The sequence below is a fragment of the Dipteris shenzhenensis genome, chromosome 6 (genome assembly GCF_047967505.1).
Source record: "Dipteris shenzhenensis isolate YYH24624 ecotype China chromosome 6, Dip_SZ_1.0, whole genome shotgun sequence".
In the NCBI taxonomy this organism is placed as follows: Eukaryota; Viridiplantae; Streptophyta; class Polypodiopsida; order Gleicheniales; family Dipteridaceae; genus Dipteris; species Dipteris shenzhenensis.
This window is the reverse complement of record NC_141601.1, coordinates 31801342-31828242: the sequence shown is the minus strand read 5'-3', so window position 1 is coordinate 31828242 and position 26901 is coordinate 31801342. Positions and strand designations below refer to the sequence as shown.

Below are 26901 nucleotides of genomic sequence, written 5' to 3'. Positions count from 1 at the left end.
TTCATGGCTTTAGATCGTGTTGGCCAGCACCGTTGCTACTATTGTTACTTTGATCCATTCATGAAGGGCCTTTGTGGGGATCGACTAATCAACTAATTGATGAGACTTGCAGTCATACACAACTGCACCAACTTGGGTCCATTGTCGATTGCAAGCATGGAAAGGTGTCCTCCTACTTAGCCTTGTTTGACTTGCAACTTCTCTATGTGATCATTGATGTTGCTTATGAGGAGCTTGGCCTAGTTCACCCTCGCCCCCCTCCTCAAAAGGTCCTAAAAAATCCAATCCCCATCTTTGAGAGGGTTCAAGGGGAGTCTCAAAGATCCTACAATTCCAACTGGAGGTTTGATGAGGGTGCAACCATCATCAACGAAGGGGCGAACTGGCACCACACACGAGGAGCTACCGAGGAGCTCCTTGTGGCGACCCTTCAACTCGGGACTCATCCAAAATATCAATTCTACAAATCAGCCCCATTTTAAGCAATGGAGCATGTGGGACGCTATCAACAAGCATTAAAATTTTGCAGGGTGGCCATCGGAGCATGTTACTAAACTTGGACACCAAGAAGATCCATGTGGAGAAGGTTGGGAAGGATAGTCTTAAGTTCTAACAAGATCCAATCCAATCGCAACGAGATTAGAATTTAGAACGTAGTGAAACAAGATCTAAGCCCTATTTCGAAGAATTTAGTCGTGGGGAGTAGAGGCACCAAAATCCAAGATTCGGAGGTACAGAAGAAGAAAACGACGTTATATATATATATATATCGATATTTTTAATATTTATGTATCGCCATAGCCAAAGCTTCGGCCTCGCCATTGCCGCCGCCGCCTCCTCTCAAAGCTTCTCCATCGCCATAGCCTCCTCAGCTTCTTCTTCTTCCCCATGGCCAAAAAAGCTATCCTCGTCGGTTGTAACTACCCTGGCACCAAGGCCCAGCTTCATGGCTGCATCAACGACGTCCATAGAGTCCACCGTTGCCTTGTCGATCGCTTCGGTTTCGCCGATCACAACATCACCCTCCTCATCGACACTGATCGCCGCTACACCCAGCCCAATGGCGCCAACATCAAACGCGCCTTGAACAAGCTCGTCGCCGATGCTCAGTCTGGCGATGTCCTCTTCTTCCATTACAGCGGCCACGGCGTGCGATTGCCTGCTGAAACCGGCGAGCATGATGACACCGGGTACGACGAGTGCATCGTTCCCTGCGACATGAACCTTATCACTGGTTTGCTCCTCTCCCTTCCCTTCCTTGCCCTGCTCTGCTTCCTTTGGGTCTATTCTTCGACCTCAAGCTCTGCGTGTCTCCCGACCGTCTAATGGGCCTGCATCTGATTCGATTCTTGTCTCGTATCCGTCCACAGTGCAGTCGTGGATATTCGATCCTCCTGTTTGGTGTTTAAGCTCAATCATTTGGAATCTGCGTCACCATAGCATATCACATTCTCAAATTCCCCATTGCTGCAGACGACGACTTTCGAGAAATCGTAGACAAAGTGCCGCCGGGCGTAACTCTCACCCTGGTCGCAGATTCTTGTCACAGTGGCGGCCTTATCAACAACGCTAAAGAGCAGATTGGAGAAAGTACGCAGCACGGAGGGAAGATTGCCAAACGTGAGTCCGGATTAAGGGAGGGATTAAGGGACATGATCTCCGACAGCATTCATGGCGCTTTAGCAGACCGGGGCATTAAATTGCCCTCATTTGGTCATGGGCACGGCCACCATCACGGCGGAAGCCGGCGACATCGTTTCATGGAGGAAGATGAAATCTATCAGCAAGTGCCCTATGAGGGTGACGGAATTGTAAAAAGCAGAGCTCTTCCCTTGTCTACGTTTTTGGAGATCCTGAAACAAAAGGCAGGAAAGGACGACCTCGATGTGGGCACAATCAGGCCTACACTCTTCGACATGTTTGGAGAGGATTCGAGCTCTAAGGTGAAGAAGTTTGTCAAGGTTCTGCTACAAGGAATGCATGATCACGAAGGCCATGGAAGTAGCCATGGAGGTCTGGTGGGTGCGGTAGGCGCTCTAGCTCAGCAGTTCCTGAAGCAGAAGCTCAACGAGGCTGACAATGCCGATGAATATTTGAAACCTGCATTGGATCAGCCCGTACCTGACCATGAAGTAGCATACGCAGGAGCAAAGGTTTCTGGCGTTAGAGATATGGGTATTTTGATCAGTGGATGCCAATCAAGTCAGACCTCAGCCGATGCCAATCCAAGTGGAAAACAAACTGAGGCATACGGAGCCATGAGCAATGCTCTCCAAATGGTTCTTTCTGAGCATGCTGGCCCGGTCACAAACCACGAGTTGGTCACTAGTCTGAGGCGTCTTTTAAAGAAACAGGGGTTCACTCAGCAGCCTGGATTGTATTGCAGTGATTCCAATGCATATGCTGTGTTCATCTGTTAAGAAGCGAATCTCTCGGTGCAGCTTTCTTAAACGCCCTGGTCACAAGCTTAGGCTTGTTCTTTTGAGCAAGCGGTTTTGGTGTCTGAATTGACGCCTGGTGATCCTTTTTTGTTTAGGGAAGAGCCTTACTACGTGCTTTGCAGCTTATTTGAGAGAACATCCAGGCTGAAAACAAAAGTTGAACTTAGAATAACTGGCTTTTGCTGTGTTCAGTGCTCAATTTTCCTCCCTGTGTTCAATATTTCTTTTCAACTGACACAGTAAGACTGTCTTCACTCATTTTGTGTAGCCTAATGAAATGCTATAGTCTTCATAAGCAGTTGTAGCTTGAACGAAAAGATCGTGGACTACTTTTTCATTTAGCTTTCTCCTTTAGTGTGAGCCTTTGTCATAATTGCCTTCACCTCTGGAGTGCTGAGATTGAAACTGCATGATTTGTTGCGTTTTCAACGGTGAGTTTTGGTCACGTCCTAGATTCATATAGCTAAGTAGTATCGTAAAAGGGTTTCAAAGCAACATATTTAATGATCAGTTTTCTTGTTTCTGCTGCCAAAAACCATTGATCATTCAAGTAGAGTTATCAATTGCTGTTTCACTGCTGTGGAAAAGCTGACTTATATTCAGAGAGATGCACACAATGATTAGGCTTCCTATATGTGCAATTATACTCTCAGTCCCTCAATGTCTAGCTAATGCAGCTCTTGGTTATCACAAAGGCAGAATTACCAGTATACTTGATTTACATTGATAAACCTTGTGAATAGGAATGAGAGCAGCAATCTTGAAAACTTGGCAGCTTGCAGATGCTGCATTTAAGATTTTTGGTATCTGATGTTAGGTCCATATGAAATAGAACTGACCTCGTCTCTCTGAAGGTAAAAATTATAACGGAGGAGCAAGGGCAAGATACTTTTTTAATGTCCATGTACGTAGCTTCTCAGATTTGGAAATTCTGGGTGCAAGTTCCGTAATGTCCCTGCACACATATGTTTGCATGTGTCTATATCTATAATATGAACGGGCATGTGTCCATATCTATATAGGCATCTGCAAAGTTTGCCCTTCACCTCCGGAGTGCCAACAGAAACTCAGTACGAAGACTTTGTATAAATGGATGCTCAAGTATGTGTGGGTGTGCGGATTTGTATGTGTGAGAGCATACTTTTATACTATGGTCTACACCCACTGTTGGGCCTTGATGACATCAGTGGGGATATAATAGTAGCTAGTCCCTGCTATGCGTGATGGAGTTTATGGTTTTCAATCTTATGAGTGACGCTCGTGAGATTGAAACTGCACTATGTTGTGTTTTTAGAGGATGAGTTTGGGAATGTTCCTGGATTCATCTAGGTATATCTGCAAAGCTTGTGGAAGGATTTGGCCCATAGTTGTACCAAGTGTGATATTGATGGGTACGATTTAGGAATCTTAAAGGCAATATGCCTCTTTGTATGAATGAATGTATATATATATATATGTTTACACTTGCCTATAGATCTATGCACCTGCACATGGTATATCTTCAAAGCTTGTGAAAGAGTTTGGTCCATAGTTGTACCAAATGAGCTGCAATTCAGTTCGGTATGACATGTTATTCTGAAGAGAATTTTTACATGTGTTAATGCTTTGAAAGCAAAGATAAGGTTTATGTTTTTAGGTATATGATGTTCAAGAGTCTTTTTGACGCATAGATTAAGAATCATTATTTTAAGTTTAAGAGTTTCTTGATAAGTTTAGGGTTCTTATTTTAAGTAGCAGCAATACGATAGCAACTTACTTGATGGAGCCTAACCTTTACCTGAGGATCTGTGCAGTGAAGAGGTTTCAGAGTTATCTGTATGTTAAGAGGCAATCTTTAGGACACACTAAATTTTGGAAGGCTGGCTCGATTGTACTAAGCTGAGATCAAATTGCCGTGTCCTGCTCGCACGAATGCAGCATTGCACCCGTGAACACAGTATTAATCATTAACCTCATGTAATTCCAATTTCCTCTTGTATGTTGTGATGTTGCTAAAACAGGCTCCAACATTGCTCATAAGTAAAGAAGCTAGCATTTTGAGTAATGACATGGCAAATTTTGTAATTATGGACATTATTAATGTAGATTATAGATTCGCAACACAGATCATCTCAGTACATCCAATCTACATTGTTAAACAACTCTAAAAGCCCTCAGTTGGTGCGTTCGTTATCTAACAAGTAATCGTGTTTGGTGCATAAATATTAGCTGTGCGTTGAGTTTAGCTTATTAGCCTTATTAGCCTTTGTGGGTTTAGCTGCTTTGTGAGGAGCTATGCTCCAAGTTTGCCCTTCATCTTCAAAATATGAACTCATTATGTAACAAGCGATTATGATTGGTGCAGAAATATTAGCTATGCTCAGAGCAGGGTTTTGAGTTTACGTTATTAACCTTGTTGGCCTTTGTGGGTTTAGCTTCTTTGTGAGTAGCTATGCTTTGAGTTTGCCCTTTATTTGCAAAATATGAACTCGTTATGGATAGACTTTTGCACAAATTTATGCTCATGTTGTGTGGGTGCATGAAGATATACACTATGGTTCTTCCTCCCCTTTGTGTTCGTTACTCACACAGCCTTGCTACACGGTTTGCTTGTTGTCCGATTTTCTTTGCTGCTGGATCATTATTATCCTTTTGGCTTGCTTTTTTTTCCCTCAATGGGGATGTCTGAGAGGGCAGCTGCACCCACGTATGAGATGCCTCCTAGTTTAATAGGTTCATCACAGTGCTAATTCTTCCCAAAAGCATTCTTTCCAATTTGCCTTGCCAAGTCATGCAGGATGCTTATTGGCAATATAGAACCTGGCACATTTGGGTCCCTTAATGCACTTATGGTCTTGATATTGCAAGCTCAGTGCATCCAGCACTTGCCTCTCATTCAGTCTGATAATGTACACATCCTTACAGGAATTAGGAATTGTTGCCAGGGAGAATCCGGAGCTGCTCAAGGTCTAGTGAGAGCTGCTTTTATTTGGTGCTACTCCAGAGTCTAGCCTTCTCTTTATAATTTCTGTTTGCTCCATAATCCACAGGGTCAGCTGTTTATGCAACCATGTGTGTCTGTCTTAGGTTGCTATTGTTAATGCCAAGATTCTACAGACAACATATATATTTTCTTCCATGTAAGAAAGTCTCTCTTTTGCCAACAAGAAGAAGAATTCAAGAAGATGGCCAAGCTCATCGAATCAAAGCAAAACAGACTCGTGCACCTTTTATCCCTATGATAGTCACCCACAAGCTTAATTTCAGAGGATTGGAATACATCTAATCCTTTAAAATTCAAGCTGTATTTTATTTTAAGAAGTATATATATATATATATAGAGAGAGAGAGAGAGAGAGAGAGAGAGCACATGTTATAATTTATTTAAAGTCCACTAGAGACTCTTCAGGGTCTATGAGACTAGATACCGCAATCGAATGAGAGTGGTTCTTTTACATCTGGCCTTCCCATGGTGAACGTCTGAAAATTTTCCATGTGGTTAGTATGTGTTATGGGCTACAACTCCCATCAGATATGTGATCAATAGCTTGGCTGGTCGACTTCGAACTGCTTTTAGGCTGTTAGCATCACTGCTGTACTTCTCCCTGATATGGATGTATGCTCTACAAATGGAAAAGTGTGTACTTTTCATTTTCTATGTCCCTTGTCGGATAGCGTTTGCAGGTTATCTCTTTCCTTGCCAGGATGAGAGAGAGGAGGGAGATATTGTGGGGACCCAGGTTGTCTCAAATATATTTCAAGACCTTACAAGTAGAAGGTCCTGGAGAGCTGTATATGCACCTAACTGCCTCAAACTCTGCAAGCTTCTGTTGGATTGTCAGTGTCAGTGGCTTCACAATGAGTCTTTTGTAAAGCCCTAAAGTGTGCTCCATTCATAGGACAAGAGGGGACCCTGTCCCTGTTGAGTCTGTACGTCTGACAGACTTCTGCAGTTGGCTAACCAGGCCATGCCAACCCGAGAGGTGAGTGATGAGGTGAGCGATGCCGCTTGACAGGAGTTGCGCAAGTGCCCTTGACGTTTCCCCTGAGCAGTCTGATGTCTCCTCCCGCAAAGCTCACAAAACTTTTCTCTCGGCCTCAAGTGGGACTGACATGTCAGAAGAGGCTGGCTTGTATCTCGAAGCTACGAAAGCTCTGGCGTGTTGGAAAGGTCACCTCCCCATCTGTGAGCCCCCATATGAGGAGAGCATGGGGGGGGCTGAACCTAGGGTTTGAGTGTTTGTCACATGGGCATCTGATTGGATGCCATGTGGACAAGAGCCAGAAGGGATTGAGTGATAAGATGGGGCTGCCACATGGACAGCATCTTGGCTGTCATGTGGGCAGCACATCTAGAGCTGTTGTGGGCAAGAATCAAAGAGATGGAGGGTACCTGGAACTAGGATGGATCTGCAGCAGCAAAAGGCGAAGCAGTAGCCAGCACAAGGAACCCGGAATAAAAAGCGATCACATGGTGCTGACATCTACAGGATGTACGGCTCTGTATGGAACTGGAAAAGGGCCTGGCAGAGGCGCAGTTATGGCAGGATGTGCAGGTGCAGATGTGGAGCAGCAAACAGGGCTGCTAGGGGGCAGTGGCATGCTTTATATAGGGCTGGGCCCTTGCCTAGATTGGAGGGCCAAAGGTGCTAGAAGTGTGGGGCCAAAAGCCCTGGGTTGTGAGCCCTTATAGGGCTAGACCAGCTACAGACTGGTCGGCCAGTTTGCTGCAGGCTGGTCAGTATTTTTGCCAGCCCTTGGGGCCCTATAAAAGGAGGTCCTTGAGGCCTCACTTATTATCACTTGGAGCAGCAGTTCAGGGAGCAGAAGGAGCAGCAGATCAGCCACTTGTGGGTCTCTATCCAGAAGGAGACAAGAGAGCTGTAGAGCTGCAGACCTAGCTCAGACCGCTACCCACCTAGGCTGGTGCAAAGACAGCAAGGTGGAAGGGATCTGGACGGAAAGTCTACAGAAGCTCGAGGTGGAGCACGCGGGCTCGAGTCTAGAGATAGCCAGCAGATAGGAGAAGGACCTTGTGGTAAGATCAGAGGACCACATCATTGGTGGGACTCTAGATCTGTCTCTTTTGTATTGTGTCCATAGTTGTGGACGGAAATATATATTTTGGTGGTTTCTCTATCTAGTTGGTTCATTGTCTATTGATGAGTCTGCACATCTATGTGAGGCACATTAAGTAGAGAAGTTTGTGATTCCACACCCCACACCACATTGTGTGAGCTCCTGGGCATTACTATAAGTCTTCTGCTGTGCGTACCCTCTGTTGGATCATTTCTAACATGGTATCAGAGCCCAAGTAGGAGGCTCACAGGTGTGGGAGCCTAAAGGCAAGGACCTTGCTGAAGGACAACCCTGATTCAGAAGCTCTTGGGAATCGACTTCCACGACTGGAGGATTGTGCCCTTGCGAGAAGGAGGGTGACTCAGGTTCAGTCAGGTGCGTTCAGAATTCTGGTCTATTGAAATTAAGTTTGGTTAACTTTGCTGTGTGGTATAAACAGCAGAGATGTCGACCTCTACAGCCTCTTCAGCTCCTGCTTTCCCTTCCTTCTCCCCCAGTTTTCTCTCTTTCACTATCCCTAACTTTGGAGAGTCTGGGAACCTGGACGGGACTAATTACCCGATCTGGAAAGTGAAGATCCAGAGTCATTTAGTGGCTCAGAAGTTGTGGAAGCTGACCACGGGAGTGGAGTCAAAGCCGGAGGACATGGTGGACAGGAAAGGGGAGATCCTCATGGTAGTAGACAAAGAGGAGCTTGAAGCTTGGGAAGACAGAGATGCCCATGCCCTGGCAATAATCATAGGGACTACGGCGGACTCCATTCTTCCGCATATCCAGCGCGCCGAGACGTTAGTAGAGGCGTGGGCCACCTTGAAAGATCTGTACGAGACGGACAACACCTCCCGGATTTTGCTTCTTCAGCATCAACTCTACAATCTTGATATGGAAGAAGGAGATACGGTACATAGCCATTTGACGAAGGTCAAGGTGGTGAGGGATCAGTTGGCAGCAGTTGGTCAGAAGACAGACTCATGCCATTTGGCCTTGATGGTACTGAGGAGATTGCCTCAGAGTTTCAAGAGCTTTGTTACGGCTGTGACAGCAGGATAGAGGACCAAACCTCTGATATTTGAGGAGTTGGGTCCATTATTGCTACAAGAGGAAGCTCGGGAGAAGCTCTACAACGAGGACAAAGACGACAAGGTGATGCTGGCAAAGGATTCCGCTGGCAAAGGAAAGGGCAAGCCTAACGGTGGCAAGTCCAAGAAAGACGACTTTGACGAGGAGGGGACTTCGAAGAGGAAGCATAAGAAGAAGTGTTTCTACTGTGATACGCCATGACATTTTGCAAAGGACTGCAGAAAGAAAAAGGTGGATCAGAAAAACAAAAAGGAGTCTGACTCAGATTGAGAGGGAGAGGCCAAAGCAAATGTGGTAATCAAGGAGTTGTTCCTGGTGACATCACCGAGTGTTACCGAGGTCAGATATGTTGATCCATAAATCACAGTGAGGATGTCTGACATAGAGATGTGGGTCGACGAGGAGTCAGATGCCTTTGTGAAGGTGAAGGACAGCATGGAGCGCTTGGTACCTTCCAGGTGTGGCTGTTGACACTGACACGAGGGTGGATTCCATGGAAGGCCCTGGGGTCTCATGGTCAGATGGATGTTGGAGTTCAGAAGGGGACAGTACAGGATTACACAAGCGCTTGGTGGGTGCCTCAATGAGAGTTTGCTTTCAGAGCAAACATTCAGGCAGTACAACAGTCTGGTATGTATTTGATATTCTGCATTTGAGCCTTTATAGCATGCTGTGGAGAGACTCTGCTCTTCATTTGTCTCAGGTGATACGAGATTGGAAGGAATTGGCCTTCTTCGAAGGCAGAATGGGAAGTATTGGTGCTTCTTCAAATCTCGGACGCAAATTGCTAGAAGGTGATGGACAAAGAGTACTGAAGCCAGAAGAGTACCTGCTTGAGAACTCAGCGAGAGTTCATGGTCCAGGTTATCTGGAAATATTCATTGGTTGCAGACCTTGCCACAGGAAGGACGGGTTGAAACAAATTCTCCGAGCATGGTGCCTGGAAGACTCCAGGTTGTTCACTCATTATGAGGGGGACGACTAGAAGATCGTGACGGCTGGATTGCTCGAGTTCGAAGGCGGGAACGTGACTGAAGGAGGTGGTGTCAGGAGGTGCTACCAAAGATGGACTTGTGTACCAGGATGGTGTGTGGAGGCGGAACCAGACCTAGTGGAGCAGGAGCCACTGGATGAAAAGCCAGGAAAAGATTTTGACACCGAAAGGTTCCAGAGAACTACGACCAGGGAGTTACTGGAGCATCATCATCGACGTGTTGGCATTGGGCCGAGATGTGTCAGTGAGAGGGGGTGTTGGAAAGGTCACCTCCCCATCTATAAGCCCCCATATGAGGAGAGCATGGGGGGGGTGAACCTAGGGTTTGAGTGTCTGTTACATGGGCATCTGATTGGATGCCGTGTGGACAAGAGCCAGAAGGGATTGAGTGATAAGATGGGGCTGCCACATGGACAGCATCTTGGCTGTCATGTGGGCAGCACATCTAGAGCTGTTGTGGGCAAGAATCAAAGAGATGGAGGGTACCTGAAGCTAGGATGGATCTGCAGCAGCAAAAGGCGAAGCAGTAGCCAGCACAAGGAACCCGGAATAAAAAGCGATCACATGGTGCTGACATCTACAGGATGTACGGCTCGGTACGGAACTAGAAAAGGGCCTGGGAGAGGCGCAGTTATGGCAGGATGTGCAGGCGCAGATGTGGAGCAGCAAATAGGGCTGCTAGGGGGCAGTGGCATGCTTTATATAGGGCTGGGCCCTTGCCTAGATTGGAGGGCCAAAGGCCCTAGAAGTGTGGGGCCAAAAGCCTTGGGTTGTGAGCCCTTATAGGGCTGGACCAGCCACAGACTGGTCGGCCAGTTTGCTGCAGGCTGGTCGGTATTTTTGCCAGCCCTTGGGGCCCTATAAAAGGAGGTCCTTGAGGCCTCACTTATTATCACTTGGAGCAGCAGTTCAGGGAGCAGGAGCAGCAAATCAGCCACTTGTGGGTCTCTATCCAGAAGGAGACAAGATAGCTGTAGAGCTGCAGACCTAGCTCAGAGTGCTGCCCACCTAGGCTGGTGCAAAGACAGCAAGGTGGAAGGGATCTGGACGGAAAGTCTACAGAAGCTTGAGGTGGAGCACGCGGGCTCGAGTCTAGAGATAGCCAGCAGATAGGAGAAGGACCTTGTGGTAAGATCAGAGGACCACATCATTGGTGGGACTCTGGATTTGTCTCTTTTGTATTGTGTCCATAGTTGTGGACGGAAATATATATTTTGGTGGTTTCTCTATCTGGTTGGTTCATTGTCTATTGATGAGTCTGCACATCTATGTGACGCACATTAAGTAAAGAAGTTTGTGATTCCACACCCCACACCACACTGTGTGAGCTCCTGGGCATTACTATAAGTCTTCCGCTGTGCGTACCCTCTGTTGGGTCATTTTTAACATGGCGGCCACTATTGATCTCATAGATCTCGTCTGTTTGGAGAATGATCTTCAACGGATTAATGTCAGGAAGGTTGACGCCTTCCACGCCTCTGATTGCCCAAGAGGGAAGGTCGTTCAGGTATCGGTCGACATTCAGCCTAAGAGCGCGGCCACATGGAGGCTTCTAAACCTCCATGCAGAGGTGGGCAGAGTTTCAGCAGTCTGGCCACATGCATTTGGGGCAGATTCAAGAGAACAGGCTACGCAGGGCACTCTGGTCTAGGCAAGATTACACCTACAGAGCAGAGAGGAAGAGGAGCTGACACCTGCCCAAATGTACAGGCTGTTGGGCACAGTGTTTGACGTACAGCATGCCAAAAGGCCTTTTGAAGGAGAATAAACGTTTGGAGGATGAACAGAGGGGGATTTTGGGCACCACCATTCACCCTCCAAAACTCCATTCCTTGCTGGGTGGAGTTCGAGGTTGCTGGGTGGAGTTCTAGGCATCCATTCAATCTCCATTCTACATTCATTGACCCTCCATTGCATAGAATTTCAGCAGGAGTCTTCTAAGTGCATGCGGTCAGGATTTCATCGCCATAACCTTGGATTTCAACGTTTTAGCAGTGCATATGGCTGCGCTCTAAGGACTTCTGCAGAGAGTACAACAGACTACGGGACTGCGGTTTCTACTTCATGGGAAAGGTCTTGACTGAGGAAGAGTTTCCTTGATGGTTTCAGATGACTTATCAAGCTAAATGCAAGCTCACGGACTACAGGTTCAATGGCAAAGGTTTTTTTCGAGGGCTCGACCAAGTGTGAGACTGGATCATCTCCAACGTGGTTGGCTTCCGAGGCAACCTGGTTTATGCCTTCCTTGGAAGGCCTACTTCACCCCAGAAGAGGTGTTACGACATGAATGTCTATTTTGGATCCATTATCCAAACCTCAACGAGCTACTGCACAAGGAAGTCGAGAAGATTTCATCGACACTGGGGTGGGTACTCTAGATCCCCCTGATCAAACCAAAAAGGCCTCCTCGAGAGTATGTATCCTCTGGGAAGAGCCCCCTCGTGGTCTGGAAATGGTTCTGCCAAACTTTTCAAAGAGGTGCGCTTCGGCATATTTCCGGATTCATGCTACATTTGCGAGAGAGTGCCCGTCCAGGAAAGCTAACGAGCAATCGAAACCTGGTTCCGAAGACTCGCGCGAAGATCCTCGGAAGGAGTCTTGCAAAGGGAGAACTGACAATGCAACAGAAGATGAAAAAGGTGGCCTTCGATGGTGGCGCAACAAGCAAAGAAGCCAAAAGGAAGATCGTTTCCTATTTTTGAACCCGCCCTGAATTTTGTGGAGAGGCACCACCGGAAAAGAAGCTCCTTCCCAGGGGCACCCTCTGGCGCCTTTTTGGGTGTGGTTCTAGTTTCCATCACTCCCAAAATAAGCTGCATTCAAGGCTTGCGGTGGCTTTAGCTGGTGCCTGGCATGGGGCTTGGAGGCTATGGAGGTAAGTGAAAAAAGCTATGAGCAAGCTTGTTCAGCCTGTCGATGGGGACCGTAGCACAGCGGCGACTCTGGCGAGGTGCTCATGCAGGACACAGGAAGAAAGCTGACATGGCAGATGCATAGGATGAGGTGGCGTGGTGCCAAGTAAGAAAGAATCGCTCCGCTCAGTCAAAGGAAAAATGCGGCAAGGTGCCACGTTTGTTAATGTGTTTGCCCCATCGGCGGAGCAAGATGCTGATGACGACTAGGGAAGTGGGAAGACCGCCCCAAGTGGCCTTAATGACTTGGAACGTGCGGGGCGCGTGCTCCAAGTGCAAGAAAATGGCAGTGAAGAAAATGATCACTAGATGAAAACCTGCGGTGATGGCTCTTCAGGAGCTAAAGACTGGCGAAGACAACTTGGATTTCATGCAAAAACATGGCTACCAAGTGGTGTCTAACTGCCCCTACTGTGGTAAGGGAGGCACGGCCATGTTAGTTAGGTCGGCACGTTCAAGGATACCAGGGGTGAATTTTTTCCCTCAGAGGTGCAGATTGGTGACACGCCTAATCTCTTGCAACAAAGACGGAGCAATTGGAACAAGTTGTGGCGGGTAAACAAGCTATATGCCTAGGTGACTTGAATTGCAGTCCAGAACTGGCAGACAGGTCACATCCTAGCATGAACATGTCGCTACAAGAAAAACTAGTGTGGGATTTTCTCATTAACAGTGGGGAGCTTGTTGACTGGATTGAGATGGACTGCTTGAGCCAACTGAGGACGTTCACCAGGCACAATAGACACGGGGATAAGACATAGAGAGCTGCAAGGCTTGACCGAATTTACTTCTCACAGAAAGGCTAGTGGATCAACCCGCGAGTCCAAGGACAGGAAATTTCTGATGTCGTTGCTTCAGATCACCTCCCATTACTGGTTTGCTTCAATCTAGCAAGAATCCAAAGTAGCAACAAAGGACCCGTCCCCTTTTAAGTTCAATACAAGCTTTCAGAGTTTAAAGAGGCTGTTCGGAAAGCCTGGAAAGATAAAGCAATCAATTTGCGCAACCCGGTCCGTATATGGAAGGCCTGCATGAGGCAATAACTGAGGTCGCTGGCAAAAAGAAGGCTAGGAGCTAAAGGTTGGCGAAGACAACGTAAATTCCATGCAGATACATGGCTACCAAGTGGTGTCTAACTGCCCCTACCCTGGTAAGGGAGGCACGGCCATGTTAGTTAGGTCGGATGTACACAATCTCTCCACCTTCAAGGATACCGGGGTGAATTTTTGTCATCAGAGGTGCAGATTGGCGACGCCTCCTTTCTCATCATCTCTATGTACGAGCCTAATCTCTCGGAACAAAGATCTGCTCTATGGGAGAGTCTGACAAGTTGTGGCGGGTAAACAAGCTATATGCTTGGGCGGCCGAATTGCAGTCCACAACCGGCAGAAGAATCAAAAGTAGCAACAAAGGACTCGTCCCTTTAAGTTCAATACAAGCTTTCTAGGGAGACCAGAGTTTGAAGAGGCTGTTCGGAAAGCCTGGAAAGATAAAGCAATCAATCTGCGCAACCCGGTCAGCAGATGGAAGGCCTGCATGACGGCAATAACTGAGGTCGCGAAGGAATTTGGCAAAAAGAAGGCTAAATCAATGAGGATTAACGAAGCCAATGCAATTCGGGCAAGGATCTGTTTGCTCCAGGCCCTGCAGGACTCCCCAGAAGACCCTACACTAGCATCCCTCCTAAAGCATATGGAAGGTGCCCTCCGAGCTATAGACCATCAGAAGCTAGCTGCCGCCAAAATACACGTAGGCCTGAAATGGCTCGAAGAAGGTGACAAGCCATCCTCCTCCTTTGCAGCGATACGAGAGAAGAAAGCTAGAGAACAAATCTCTGTTATCTTAGACAAAGAGGCGGCTCAGATTATTGAGGAGTAAGCAATAGCAGAGGCTTTCACAAAGCACATCGCTAGCACTATAGGCACTGAACCTACTCAGCCGCCCAATTGCAAACAAAGAGTTGACTCATTCATCGAGAATGTCCAAAGAATAGTCATTCCCCATGAGGCAGCTCAGCTATAGCGCCCTTTTTCTAAATCTGAAATCAAATTTACATTTATGAGCATGCCTAAAGACCAATCCCCCGGCCTAGATGGTTTCCCAATAGATTTCTTTTAGCATTTTTGGGACTCCCGTGCTAGCCTGAGCTGAAAATAGAATCGCCTTTCTGCCAAGGGACTCCTTCCTTCAGAGTGTGCTTTGATGAAGAAGAGTTGAGAGCCTATGGCTCTGATACCATGTTAGAAATCAAGAGGGAATGAATCACTCAAACCTCCACCCAAGATCTCTCCAACTCTTACACACACTCAACTCAGATAGATGATCACAGATGCAACAAAAACACTCTCAGAAATAAATATGGACGGAGAGAGAGAGAGAGAGTATATTCATCCACCAGATGGTGGGCAAAAAAATAGCTCCAAGGGAGCAGTACAAAACACAGCAAATATTGATGGACTCTCTCTCTCACCAACTGCTCCAGATCTGAGTGCTGAACACAGCCTTGGAGAGGGGCTTTCAGTCTTGCACTGGAATGAATTGAGGAGTAGGCCTTTTATAGGCACTGCCCAGGCCCCTTGAGTTGACCGACCAGCAGGGTCGGTACCCTATCTGATGGCCGACCACATGGGCCCTAGAAAATCGACCAGGGCCAACCCTGGTCGATGGCCCTGGCTGGGCCAACTTGGCCAGCCACAGGCCCTTATTTAAGGGTGCCGTGGGCGGCCAGTCAATGCTACTCCTGGTGCCTCTATGTGAGGCCTAGAGCCCCTTTATTTCTGCTATTGCAGACTGCAACCAGCCCGTGTGCTGGTTGCCTATGATGCCGGCCTGAGTCTCTCTCTCTCCCCAGCCCTCCTACCTCTCATTGCTCCTTGTCCCCTCAAATCGGGGGCTCACAGGTGGGCACAGTGAGTTTCTAACACCCTTGTTGTGCTAAACTGTGTCTACAAAGTGTTGGCCAAAGCTATGGCGAACTGGGTCAATTCATTCTCAATCGTCCAAGGCAGTATGGATTTGTCCAAGGTAGATGCATTCAGGAAGCAGTAATGAACATCATGCTTCTGCGCAATGAGAAATACTTGATGCTCAAGTTAGATTTGGAAAAAGCTTACAGCCGAATCAGCTGGTCTTTTCTTCTAGATTCGATGCAAGACTAGGCTTTGGCACCAGTTTCTGCTTTCTTACCAAAGTGTTGTTCACTAATGCCTTTGCAAAGGTGTCTTTCAATGGCTACCTCTATGACTCCTTCGGGCTGCAGAGGTCCATTCGCCAAGGATGCCCTCTAGCTCCTCTTCTCTTCACTATAGTTACTGAACCTCTCCTATGCCTGTTGGATTACTGCCTAAATAGAGGAATCATCAAAGGAATTCCTCTGCCTGATGGTTCAACTTTTTGCTCATAGTCCTTCGCAGACGACATCACCAGTATCATAGAAGCAATGGAGGAGAATGTCCGCAACCTCTTGAAGATCTTTGACGATTTCAATGTTATCTCGAACTCTAAGGTCAACGAAGTGAAAACCACAGCCTTCATTTTGGACGGGAACGGCCCTCCTACTTGGTCTAACAATTTTAATTTTAAATGGATAAATGCCGGACAGATTATAAGATACTTAGGATGCCCAGAATGCCCTGGGCATCTGTCCCCTCAAAGCCAAGTTCGAGTGGTGCTTGGATAGAATAAGGTCTAAAATTGACAAATGGAAAGGTAAGAGTTTGTCGTCCGTAGGCAGGCTCATTGTAACCAAACATATTATGGCTTTGGTGGCAGTGTGTGTGATTTCAGCTTCGCCCTTCACCAAAAATTGTTGGAAGGCCGTCGACAAACTGATTAGGGACTTCCTGTGCAAAGACCAATGGGACTCCTGCGCTTGGAAGCCGATCACTACTCCGCGAAAAGATGGGGGCCTGGGTCTTGAAAGATTAAGTTCCAAATGCGATCCTCTCTATTCTAAATGGTTTTTGAGGTTGGGTTGCAATCAAACTTGGGCCGTGCACTGACATGTAGCAGACTGCCCAGTGGGGTTAGGGCCCCGTGGCAAGATGTGGTGCTTTTTGGCTTGCCTGTAAGAATTTGACACTCAGAATTGCTAAGGCGACTTTGTCAAATATGAACTTCTAATGCCCAAGGGATTTACTGGAATGGCCGAAGAACCTTGGGAGGGGACGACTCACTAGGGAGGTCTCTATGGCTAAGCTGTTGGCCACTAAGTGGAGGCCCTTCCTTTGTCGAGCGACGCCCCAAAATGGTCCAAAGGATTGACAGGAAATGGCTGAGTCTTTTCAAGGACTTTTGGGACCCTGGTGGAGGGAGGGGGATGTCCGTTCATAGAATCAGTGACCTCTACTCCTTAACCGACTGAGAGAGTAATGTGCTAGATGAACTTCTGGACAGTTTAAAGGAAGATTGGCCAACTAGTGGCGCGCAGACTTTCACTAATGGAAAGCCTCTACACAGAAGCTTTGTGAAGGATCTTAAGCAACCCCTCGACCTATGGGCATTGGCGGAATTTCGTGAGCAATGAAGACAGCAGGCTCCATACAAAGAGTGTGGGCTGCAACTCAATCCTACAAGCTCAATCTTTTCCTGTGGAAGCTTATTGCCTGCAAACTTCTTGTTCACGAGAGGATCGCCAACTGGAACCCCAAAGTCACTCCTCTTTGCCCAATTTGCAGAACTAAGATCGTAATGCACATGTATATATCCTGGGACTGCTCAGAGACTCGCTCATCTTGGTGGAAAGTTAGCAATTGGCTCAAGAAGCGTGCAATCTTCATCCAACCCTCTTGCAAGACATCTCTACGCAGAGACAGAGGAAGATCGAATGACATCAGCTATATGGTTTGGCAATTAGTTGGAGCAGTAGTAATCTCCAACATCTGGAAGTTCCTCAAGGAGACTGTTTTTGGGAAGAAGTCTTCTGGTCTTACTCTCCTTGATAGGATTTTGGAAGATCTTGTCAGAACTGCTAAATTCTTTGCTAGAAGGAATGATACGCTGAGACTGTTTGCCTCCCTATGGAGCTCAAGTTTTCTCACCTACTCTTACTGGGAGGCTGCAGACTCTTCTTGTATTTGACTCTTTTATTTATATTTTCCCACACAAAAAAAAACCCAGGCCATGCCAAATTTAAGGCCCATTCCAACCTCTAAGCCCTTTTACTAGCTCAATCATGCCCCAGTCCAGCCTCAATTCTCACCACTGTTGCTAGCCCAATGGGTTGATCCCCTTCATCAGATCCCCAGTATCTCCAGCCACTCTTTGATGCAGCCTATGCTGCCCACATGGCAGCCTATATGCTGTCCACGTGCAGCACTTTGTGTTGTAGGGTGCCCATGTGGCTGTGTCAGCATATAGCCCTTGTGATGGGGCAGATCCATTACAATCTACCCGACTCAAATCACACCTCCACAATGGGGTTTAACGAGGGGTACTTGCGAACTACAAGCTTCCACAACATAAAATTCAGCTTTTATGATGGGGTAGCTTTCCATGTTCTGAAGATGTGAACTGCCCAAACATTTGGCAAATCAAAAGAGGCTAATGCCTTCCAATCATCCCGAACATTGTGAAAGAGTGATACTTGATAGCAGAAGTGAGAGAGGGAGAGAGAGAGAGGAAGAGGGAGAGAGAGAGAGGAGTGCACACGATATAGCTACTTGTACACTAAGTGTATTGACAATGAACATGAAGGCATACATGTGAATCCTTTAGGGTTAGGGTTAGGGTTTGCCCCTATGCCCTATGTGGATAGTGCAATTTACACTATCTTTAACACCCTCTCTTAAATTTCACTGGGTAAGTAGAGGGTGAATGTACAAGACCTTTTTGTGGATTTCATTTGGTGTGCATGCTAGCATCCAAAATTGAAAAGAAAACTGAAAAGAAATCAGAGTAGTATGTTCATATGTGAGCACAATGACTACATAGCGGAAGCATGTACAATGAGTACAACTTACGATCTTGTACATAATGTGGATTTCCCCCTCTTAATTTGTGGGTCATCCTTCACCTTTGGGAATAAAACCCAGAAGATAGGCTAAAAGAAAGAGGAAGAAAATGTGCAGAAAGTCAGGTCCACCTGGATCAAAGACTGGTCGATTGAATGATGACTACGTGGATAATTGTGTGTATGGCTGCATGTTGAACATGTCATAAGTCACCATGGACTGTGCAGCTGCTCTGTGGAAGAGGCATCCGGATGTGAGGCTAGTTGATGGGATGTGATCCGGTAGGTTGTGACATACGAGGGTGTCACCAACCCAAATTAATTGACAGCAATGTGCAAGGTATGCTACAGCAATGTAATCTCGGATCAAAGAAGACTGCATAGTCGATGTGGAGAGCGATCCAAGGATTGAAAATCTGGGGCCGAATGTGCAGGTACGTTGCTCTGCTGATGAAGAGGTCCGTATAACTGACAAGGTATGGAAACATGTCAAACCTGTATGTTCGATTGACATGAGTTGGAGGTCGTCTGATGTATGCATGGCTAAACATCCATTGGCATGGGATGTAGCATCTGTCATAGGCTCGTCGAGAAGGAGCTGATAGTGTAAAGGCCTAGAAGCCTGAAATACAACTGTGAATGCATAAGATGTCCTTGAGGGAAATGAGGTACTGAATGCGGATGTAGGGATTGATCTGTAGTCGTGGATCCAACCATTGATGTGCATCAAGTATGGACTATATACTATAGCCATAAGTGCATGCTGAAACATTGAGTTTCCCCAGGTTGCGCTATGGTTGAACCTGATGATGTTTATTGCACTGGGGCAGGACCGCACTGATGCATAAGTATCCTCATACTGAGGAATGATCTGTTGATCAATTAAGGTGGTGATCGTAGGATCCAAGGGTGCAATGCGGCATGAGTGAGCCAATGCTGAAATGTCTTGAAGATTGATTTGCTGATCTGAAGTGTTGAAGGGAATTGAGCCCATGGTATGCTTTGTGTTACAGGTGAAAGCATCAGTGATGAATGTTGGAATGGAATCACTTGAAGAGTTGAATGCGCTATGGCATGTATCTCTGCATGCGGCAGAAGATGTGAGTGCTTCGTACTGAGGACTAACTTGTTGAATAACTGCATGATCACTGGTGAAGCCCTACTAAGTATTTGCATCTGATGTGACTGTAAATGGAGTTGGATCCATGCATGAACGTGACGCATGTGCATCACAAGAATCAGTCTGAGCTGATGTCGATGACAATGTCTTATACTGAGGACTTACCGTCAAATTTCCCTCGTCCTGAGGGCTTACTGTTGAATGTGCCTCGTGTTGAGGGCTTACCGAGAAGTGTGTCTCATGCTGAGGGCGTACCGAGGAATGTGCATGATCAAAAACTGCGGGCTGATCCATGCTAACATCTGAAGCATCTGCGTCTGCATCAGATCTGTAAAGGCCAATGAGGCTTGAGTCTGCATCATAGACTGGTACATACCGTGTGGTAATGAATGGTCGAAGAAGGTTCTCTTTCCACTCATAGATCTTGTTCGGAGTCATGACTGGTATATCATCAACTGCGTGATGTGGATAACTCTATGATGGAGGCGGTCTGGTGCTTTGTGCAAGAGGCTTACTCGTGTACCGGCGAGAGTGCATACCCATGAGAACACTATAAAAGAGCTGCCACCACTGGGGGGGCTTACGCTAAGCTATCAAAACCAAGTCATGGTGGAAGAATTGCAATGTGCCAAGGATCAAGCCTGTAATTGAATGATGACAACTATGTATCGAGAGTAGCCGAGAGGCTATATAAGGCTGATGTGTGTGTGTAGGAACCAATGCCAAAAAATAGTCAATGAAAATGATTGTACATTGGTGGCATATGTGCGTGCAAGAAGAATGCACAATTATGAATCCGAGGAAGATCACTCTGCCAAGTGTCACGCTGGTGTGGTGAACTGCCGAATGCCAAGAGAACTGAACTGTTGTAAGTGTGTGAATATGTATTCGACGATAGATCCGAAGGGACTGACGTCGGTGGAAACTAATCGGGTGATGTGGCAATGGTTGACTTGGCTTTGTGGAGTTGGATCTCCTCTATGGCAGTGCTAGTCTATAGCTAGGCTATACATCGAATCGCAAAATGCAGCAAATGAATTTTATCTTCATTCATTTCAATGCGTGGCTTGTCTCCAGTGAATGCTTTATAAGGTGTCATCTTGAATCGGTTTGGTCGGAAGCTGATTAAGCAAGTAGTGGCAACTGTTTCTGCCCAATACTAATTTGAAAGATGAGCATTGCTCTAGCACTGCCTGCTAAAGTACTGTTCTTCCTTTTAGCTCTTGCATTCTGTTGAGGAGTATGTGCACAAGTGAATTGTCTTCGACTGCCATTACTTTTGCAAAAATTCATGAAAGACATGTATTCACCTCCTCAGTCTGATCTCATGACTTTGATCTTTCTGCTTGTCTGGTTTTCTACCATGGATTTGAATTCTTGAAATCTGGAAAATACTTCATACTTCTCTTTCATAAAGTAGATCCAACAATATCTCATGTAGTCATCGATGAAAGTCAAGTAGTAAAGTGAACCATTAGTGCTGCGGGTCTAAGCATAACTCCGTACATCTGTATGAATTAAATCAAGAATACATCTAGCTCGAGAGGTTCTTCTATCAAAATTAGTTCGCTTTTGTTTACCAAAGCAACATGCTTCACAAAATTTTTCAAGAAACTGTAGTTTTAGAATTCCAATTTCCATATTCTGATTTTTGAGCTCTATCAAACTATTAACATGGCCATATCTCTTGAGCCATATTGCGGAAAGTGGCATCTATTGTGCGGTTGAGCTGACATGGCCTGCAAAACTGGTATCGAAGCTAGCATTTTGAACAAGCACCCTTACTTCAATACTTTTTCTACTAGATGATGTCCTCTAGATTTGTCTCTGATCGTGTATTCGTCTCCCATGAAGATGACTCGATAAGAGGTCTTGTTGAGCTTCAAAACATAAATTACATCTTTCACCAATCCTTTCATTCTAGTGAAATTGTTCATAGGGACAATGACTTTCCCTTGAACTGGATTTAGTGTGTTATCTGCCGTGTAGATAACATTCTTATGTCCTTCTAATGGTTTCATCTCTGTGAACCATTGCTGATGTTTTGTCATGTGAGATGATGCACCGATGTAGATGTACCAAGGATCCTGATCTGCTTGATTGTCTTGATAACTGCATTCTCCTTTCAAATTGCAATCAATATCAAGATATATTGTTTCAATCTTCTGTATATCCTCACTTGGCAAGAAACATAATATCAGTCTCATTGACATAATGACTATGATTTGAATGTCCATCGCAATGATTTCCTCTTCTGTGCAAATTCCCTTGATTATTGGTGGATTGACCACCTTGGTCGTACTGCTTCTTGCGGCAATCTCTTTCATAGTGTCCAAACTTATGACAATAATTGCACTGAATGTTTGACATGTTGGTGGATGCATTCTCTCGCCCTTTGAATCTTCCTCTATTGGAATGCTTTTTCTCTTGGATTTTGATGCTAATGTTGCTGATGCTGATTTTGTTGATGATGACCACTTCACTGAAATGATCTACCTCTGCCTCTGCCTCTACCTCTACCTTTGCTTCTATTTGAAGCTGTGAATGCTTGATCATTGGAATGACCCTTGCATGTGTGAATGGCTTGCATCCTGAGTTTGTCACCAAGTAACACTGACTATTGCTCTTTCAATGTTGGAATTTGTCATTGAATGGTAATACTCTGGACTAGATTCTCGTATCCCTCTCCTTGTCCATTCAAGATGACTTGAACCATTTTTGTAGGATTCATAGTCTCTCCTGTTACTGCCAGTTGATTGTTGTAATACGTGATCCTGAGTACGTAAGCATGATCGGTTTCAGTTGATGTCTTGACTGTGTTGAGTTGTCCTAGCATGACATCTTGCACATTCTGCTTGATCAAATGATATGCATATTTGTCTTTCTTGTCCCATTTTGCTTGTGCTCGGGCAATGGCAGCATCTACTACATGTGCCAATACTAGTGGTGTAGTTGTAGATCTCGCTGTTGGTGCTGCAGCAATAAGGGGAGTGGATCTACTATTGGCTGGATCGTCCAATGGTCTCCGTGTAGACCCATCGACATACTCCCATTTGTCTTGAAGTACAACAATGGTCTCCATTCGATATTTCCATGTGTCATAATTGGAGTTGTCTATCTTAGTAGATGCCTCCAAAATGAGGTTGCAAGTCATAGACATGGTGCAAGAAAGTGTACTCAAAGTGTTTGTGAAATCACAGTCTGAATCAATGGAAATACAATGACTGTATCAAATGCTATTTGAACTATCGGTGAAGATAAAACTCCAATATATAATCCAATCTATTACAAGGCTTGTGGCAAATGATGCCAAGAATAGCCAAGAGGCTTTACAAGGCTTAATTGATGTGCACAATGGCGGAAACTAGCCAAATACGCTTTACAATGATGGCATGTGTGTGTAAAATCAAATCATGTGCTATCTTCCCTTTGATCAATTAATCAATGCCTGTGAACACTCTCAAGTCTGCTCACTGAACTGTCGACCGTCAGGATTCAGGAACTCTCAAGTCTGTGGTCTTTGCGCTATAGTGCTATGGTCGTTTAGACATGTTGCTATGCTGGCCTTATAGCCCGTTGAGATGAAGGTCACTGGAGGAACCGAGAGATTTGTGGGAGCCTTCATTGTTGCTGGTAGTCGAGCCCGTTGAGATGATGGTCGCTGGAGGAGCCGAGAGCTTTACGAGAGCCTTCGTTGCATGCACCAGTCGTTTGGAGGAGCTGTTTTAGGCTGGGTGTGGCTCGAGGTTGTGCTATTTGCAACTATGGACCAGCTGAGTTTGTTGTGGACATTTCAGAAGCTAGGGAGAAGCCAAGTTGTTTCGTTAAAGGTGGGCATTAGAGCCGGCTTTACTCATGGAGCTTTACTTGTTGCACGCTGTTGGAGAGAGGAGAGCTTTGAAGGATGCACTGAAGCTTTGTGTCTACTTAAAGTTTTGAATCGGCTAGGTTTGCTTGTAAGTCGCTTGTGTTTAGTGGCTTCTTGTCTACTTTGGCTTTCAATTGTCATAGCCCTTGCTTGCATATTCTAGGCTAGTTTTTTTGTAGAAGCAATTGCAGGCTGCAGGCAATAGATATGAGCTTTGGCTATGGGATAAGACTAGAGTAGCAGAACTATAGTCGAAGAGGCTCCGGCTCTCTCTATAGGACTTCTACAGATCTCTCTTTCTCACAAGAATGCAATGAGAATCTCTCTCCTCTCTCTATTTCAATGAGTGTTAATGCTATGGCAACAAGGGCCAGAAGTGTAGTCTAGGACAACAACTATGAGAGCATTGTGTGTGTAAAGTAGCGGCAAAGCTGCGCTTGTAATATCTTGAGCCTGAAAAATGATATGATAAATCTTAAAGGATGAGGATAGCCAAAATCCTCTTTAGAAAAGATCCAATCATACTTGCAAATCAAGATCTAGAGAGAGAGAGAAAGACTAAATCTAGAGAGAGAAAGACTAAAAGCCTACACTTTCGGAGGTCCCTCCACTTTGTTTAGAGACCCAAAAAGTCCCTCCACTTTGTGTAAAGACCCAAAAAGTACCTCCACTTTGTGTAGAGACCCAAAAAGTCCCCCCACTTTGTGTACAAATCAAAAAGGTCCCCCAACTTTGTGTAGAGACCCAAAAGGTCCCCCCTAAAAGTGGAGGGACTCCTGTCCAAGAGGTCCTACAAAAGAGGTCTCCCCACGGAGGTACCTACTCTCAATGGAATGAAGCTCCCACTCTTTGGGGTTCAATGTTCAAGCTCACTATTGTGTTCATGCGATTGATCTCCATTGCATCCATGCTCTCTTACACTATCGTGTTCTAGCATGGCCTTACCCTTGCACTCTCTACCCTTGTACTCCCTCCTCCTCCTCCTTCCTCCTCCTTCCTCCCTCCTCCTCCTCCTCCCTCATCCTTCATCTCCTCCTCCCCCCTCCTCCTCCTCCTCCTCCTCCTTCTCCCTCCTCCTCCTCCTCCTTCCTCCTCCAACTCCCATCTCCTTCTCCTTCCTCCTCCTTCCTCCCTTCTCCTCCTCCTCCTCCCGTCTCCTCCTCCTCCCTCCTCGTCCTCCTCCTTGCTCACCCTTTCTCCCTTCTCTTCCTCCTCCTCTCTTCTACTCCTCCTCCCTTGTCCTCCCTCCTCGTCCTCCTCCTTTCTCCCTCTTCCTCCTGGATCTTCCTCCTCCTCCTCCTTCCTCCCTCCTCCTCAACCCTTAACCCTCGAATCTGCAAAGGAGACTAGCTCTCCACTCCTCAACCTTGGACTCCTCCTAAACCCTACAACCCCCTCTGAACCCTGGAACTACTCGTTAGCTTTCTCAACCGTGTCCCCCTTTCAAACCCTGAAACCCCCTTCTAAACCCTTGAACTCCCGTGGAGGAAAGAGCCTCCATTAATTGTTATAATCAAGTCCTCTTTCTCATTCACGCGGGCATGAAATCTTCTTTCCACGCTTTAGCCTACACCTCTCATCGGAACACAACCCGAGGACCTATGCTACACATGTGAACACCTATGCTACAACAACGAGCGATGACATGACTGTAGGTGACTGACATCCTCGGAACCTACACTTGGGTAAAATAGAGACAACAATGAGCTAAGGAATACACAAAGGTCTCTTTCTCACAAGGGATCTTACAGCAAAAATCTATCAAGAATGATGGAATTTTTCTAACAACATAATGAACAAAAACTTTTATCGACAGAAGTGAACTCTTACAAGAACACTCAAGACGCTCTCAATCTCTCAATCTCTCTCATGCTTTAGGATCGCAATCCCTTAGCGGAAGGCAACATGACAAAGTATGAAGAGGGGAGAGGAGAAGAGTGGAGATGAGGAGAGAGGGCACAGCTAGAGAGCACACCACAAATGACTAACTCTACACTAGATTTAGTTGAAAATGTAGAATATATACAAACTCTTTTAGGGTTAGGGCATCTAACGTTTTCCTTTATAGCACTCTATGTGTTAGTGCTATAAACACATGATATTGAGATGGTAGAACAGGATGGATCCCATAGATTCTGCCAACAGCAACAAATATACCATGCATTAAGGCATCATTAAAGCATGCGGCTGCTTTGGATAGGCACGACATTATTCACAAGGCTTCCCGACTGATCCAAATAGAAAGGCCCAAGGAACCATGTCTCGTGATCCGAGTCTAGCTTGCCCACTTGCATTGAGATACTGTTGCTACCATACTCCTATCAACTTAGTCGAGAAGGTAGAATTTGAAATTTTCATAGGAAAGGACAACAAGAGAGCTTCCTGCCATTTAAGACTCGCATGACGAAGGCCCAAGACCCGTAGATTTTTCCCTTAAAAATGTCCCACAGTTGCCTCTTTTGCCTTGAAAAATGCGAGAAGAAAATCTCTCTGGATAAGACTTTGAAAAGAATTCCAGGTGTCTGGTCGTCTTTTATCTTAGTGATGTTCCACCAAAGTGCAACACTCTCAACTAAATGATTTGTACCACATTTACTTTCATCCTTTTGAGATAATTTCTCCCTTGAAAAATAATCTTCTAACTAACTAATCCATGATAAAACCCGATAAAATAGTGTGGTTATCCTTTTTTCCATTAAAATTTTGGAATGTGAAAGCTTTTATGCTTCAAGCTTTGTGCTTTAATGGTGGCTCACACTATTTTTAGAATGTGATCATTGTCAGAGTCTGGGTCAGATGACTCATCACTTGATGAATGTATTTTCCTCTTCTTACTCTTGACTTTCCTTTCCAGTCTTTCCCTATGCTCACACTCGTGTACTAATTGTGCTTGAAGTGCATCTAATTGCTCTTGGAGCATGGGTGGTTTAGATCGATCTCCCATCACGACAAGTGTATGATCAAAGAACAGGTAGTGAACGATAATAAGTGTATGAGATATAAAAGAAAAAAGGAAGTCACTTATCTCGCTCTTAGATGGATGGAAGGTGGACTAGAGTAGGAGATTTGTTGTCGATTCTTGTCGCTTGAATTTTCTTTTGTGCCTAAGGGCTTTCCAATTCACTACTTGGTTGCTATCTGGCTCAAAAATCCCTTCTTGATCTTTAGTTTTGAGATCCGGCTGTGCTTTTGGCCTCTGTCAAGAATTTTCTTGTTGGCATAGATTAGAACTTATTACGATGCCAAATAGAACTTATCACGATGCCAAATTGTTATAGCAGAATTGCTCTTTTTGTGGCTCTTAAAAGAGACCTCTTTTCCTTTCAAAGTATCTTTGGTAAGCCTTTGGATTTAGGCTTCTTTGAGAGGGGTATAAAACCTTAGAAAAAGATTTACCTTATTATTCAAGGTTTTTCAAATGGTCAAAGAAATTGTTGACCTTCATATATAAGGCAAAGGCTTCTCTCCCATCATATCT

At 45.7% G+C, this 26901-nt stretch overlaps 1 protein-coding gene across 1 annotated transcript; it reads left to right on the top strand.

The window, feature by feature from the left end:
* Positions 1–809: 809 nt before the first annotated feature.
* On the top strand, positions 810–2688 carry LOC147901062 (metacaspase-5-like). Its single transcript, XM_087375742.1, has 2 exons — positions 810–1234; positions 1474–2688. Exons 1-2 carry the CDS (start codon positions 889–891, stop codon positions 2418–2420), a joined length of 1293 nt encoding a protein of 430 aa, XP_087231868.1. The 5' UTR covers positions 810–888; the 3' UTR covers positions 2421–2688.
* Positions 2689–26901: the final 24213 nt, after the last annotated feature.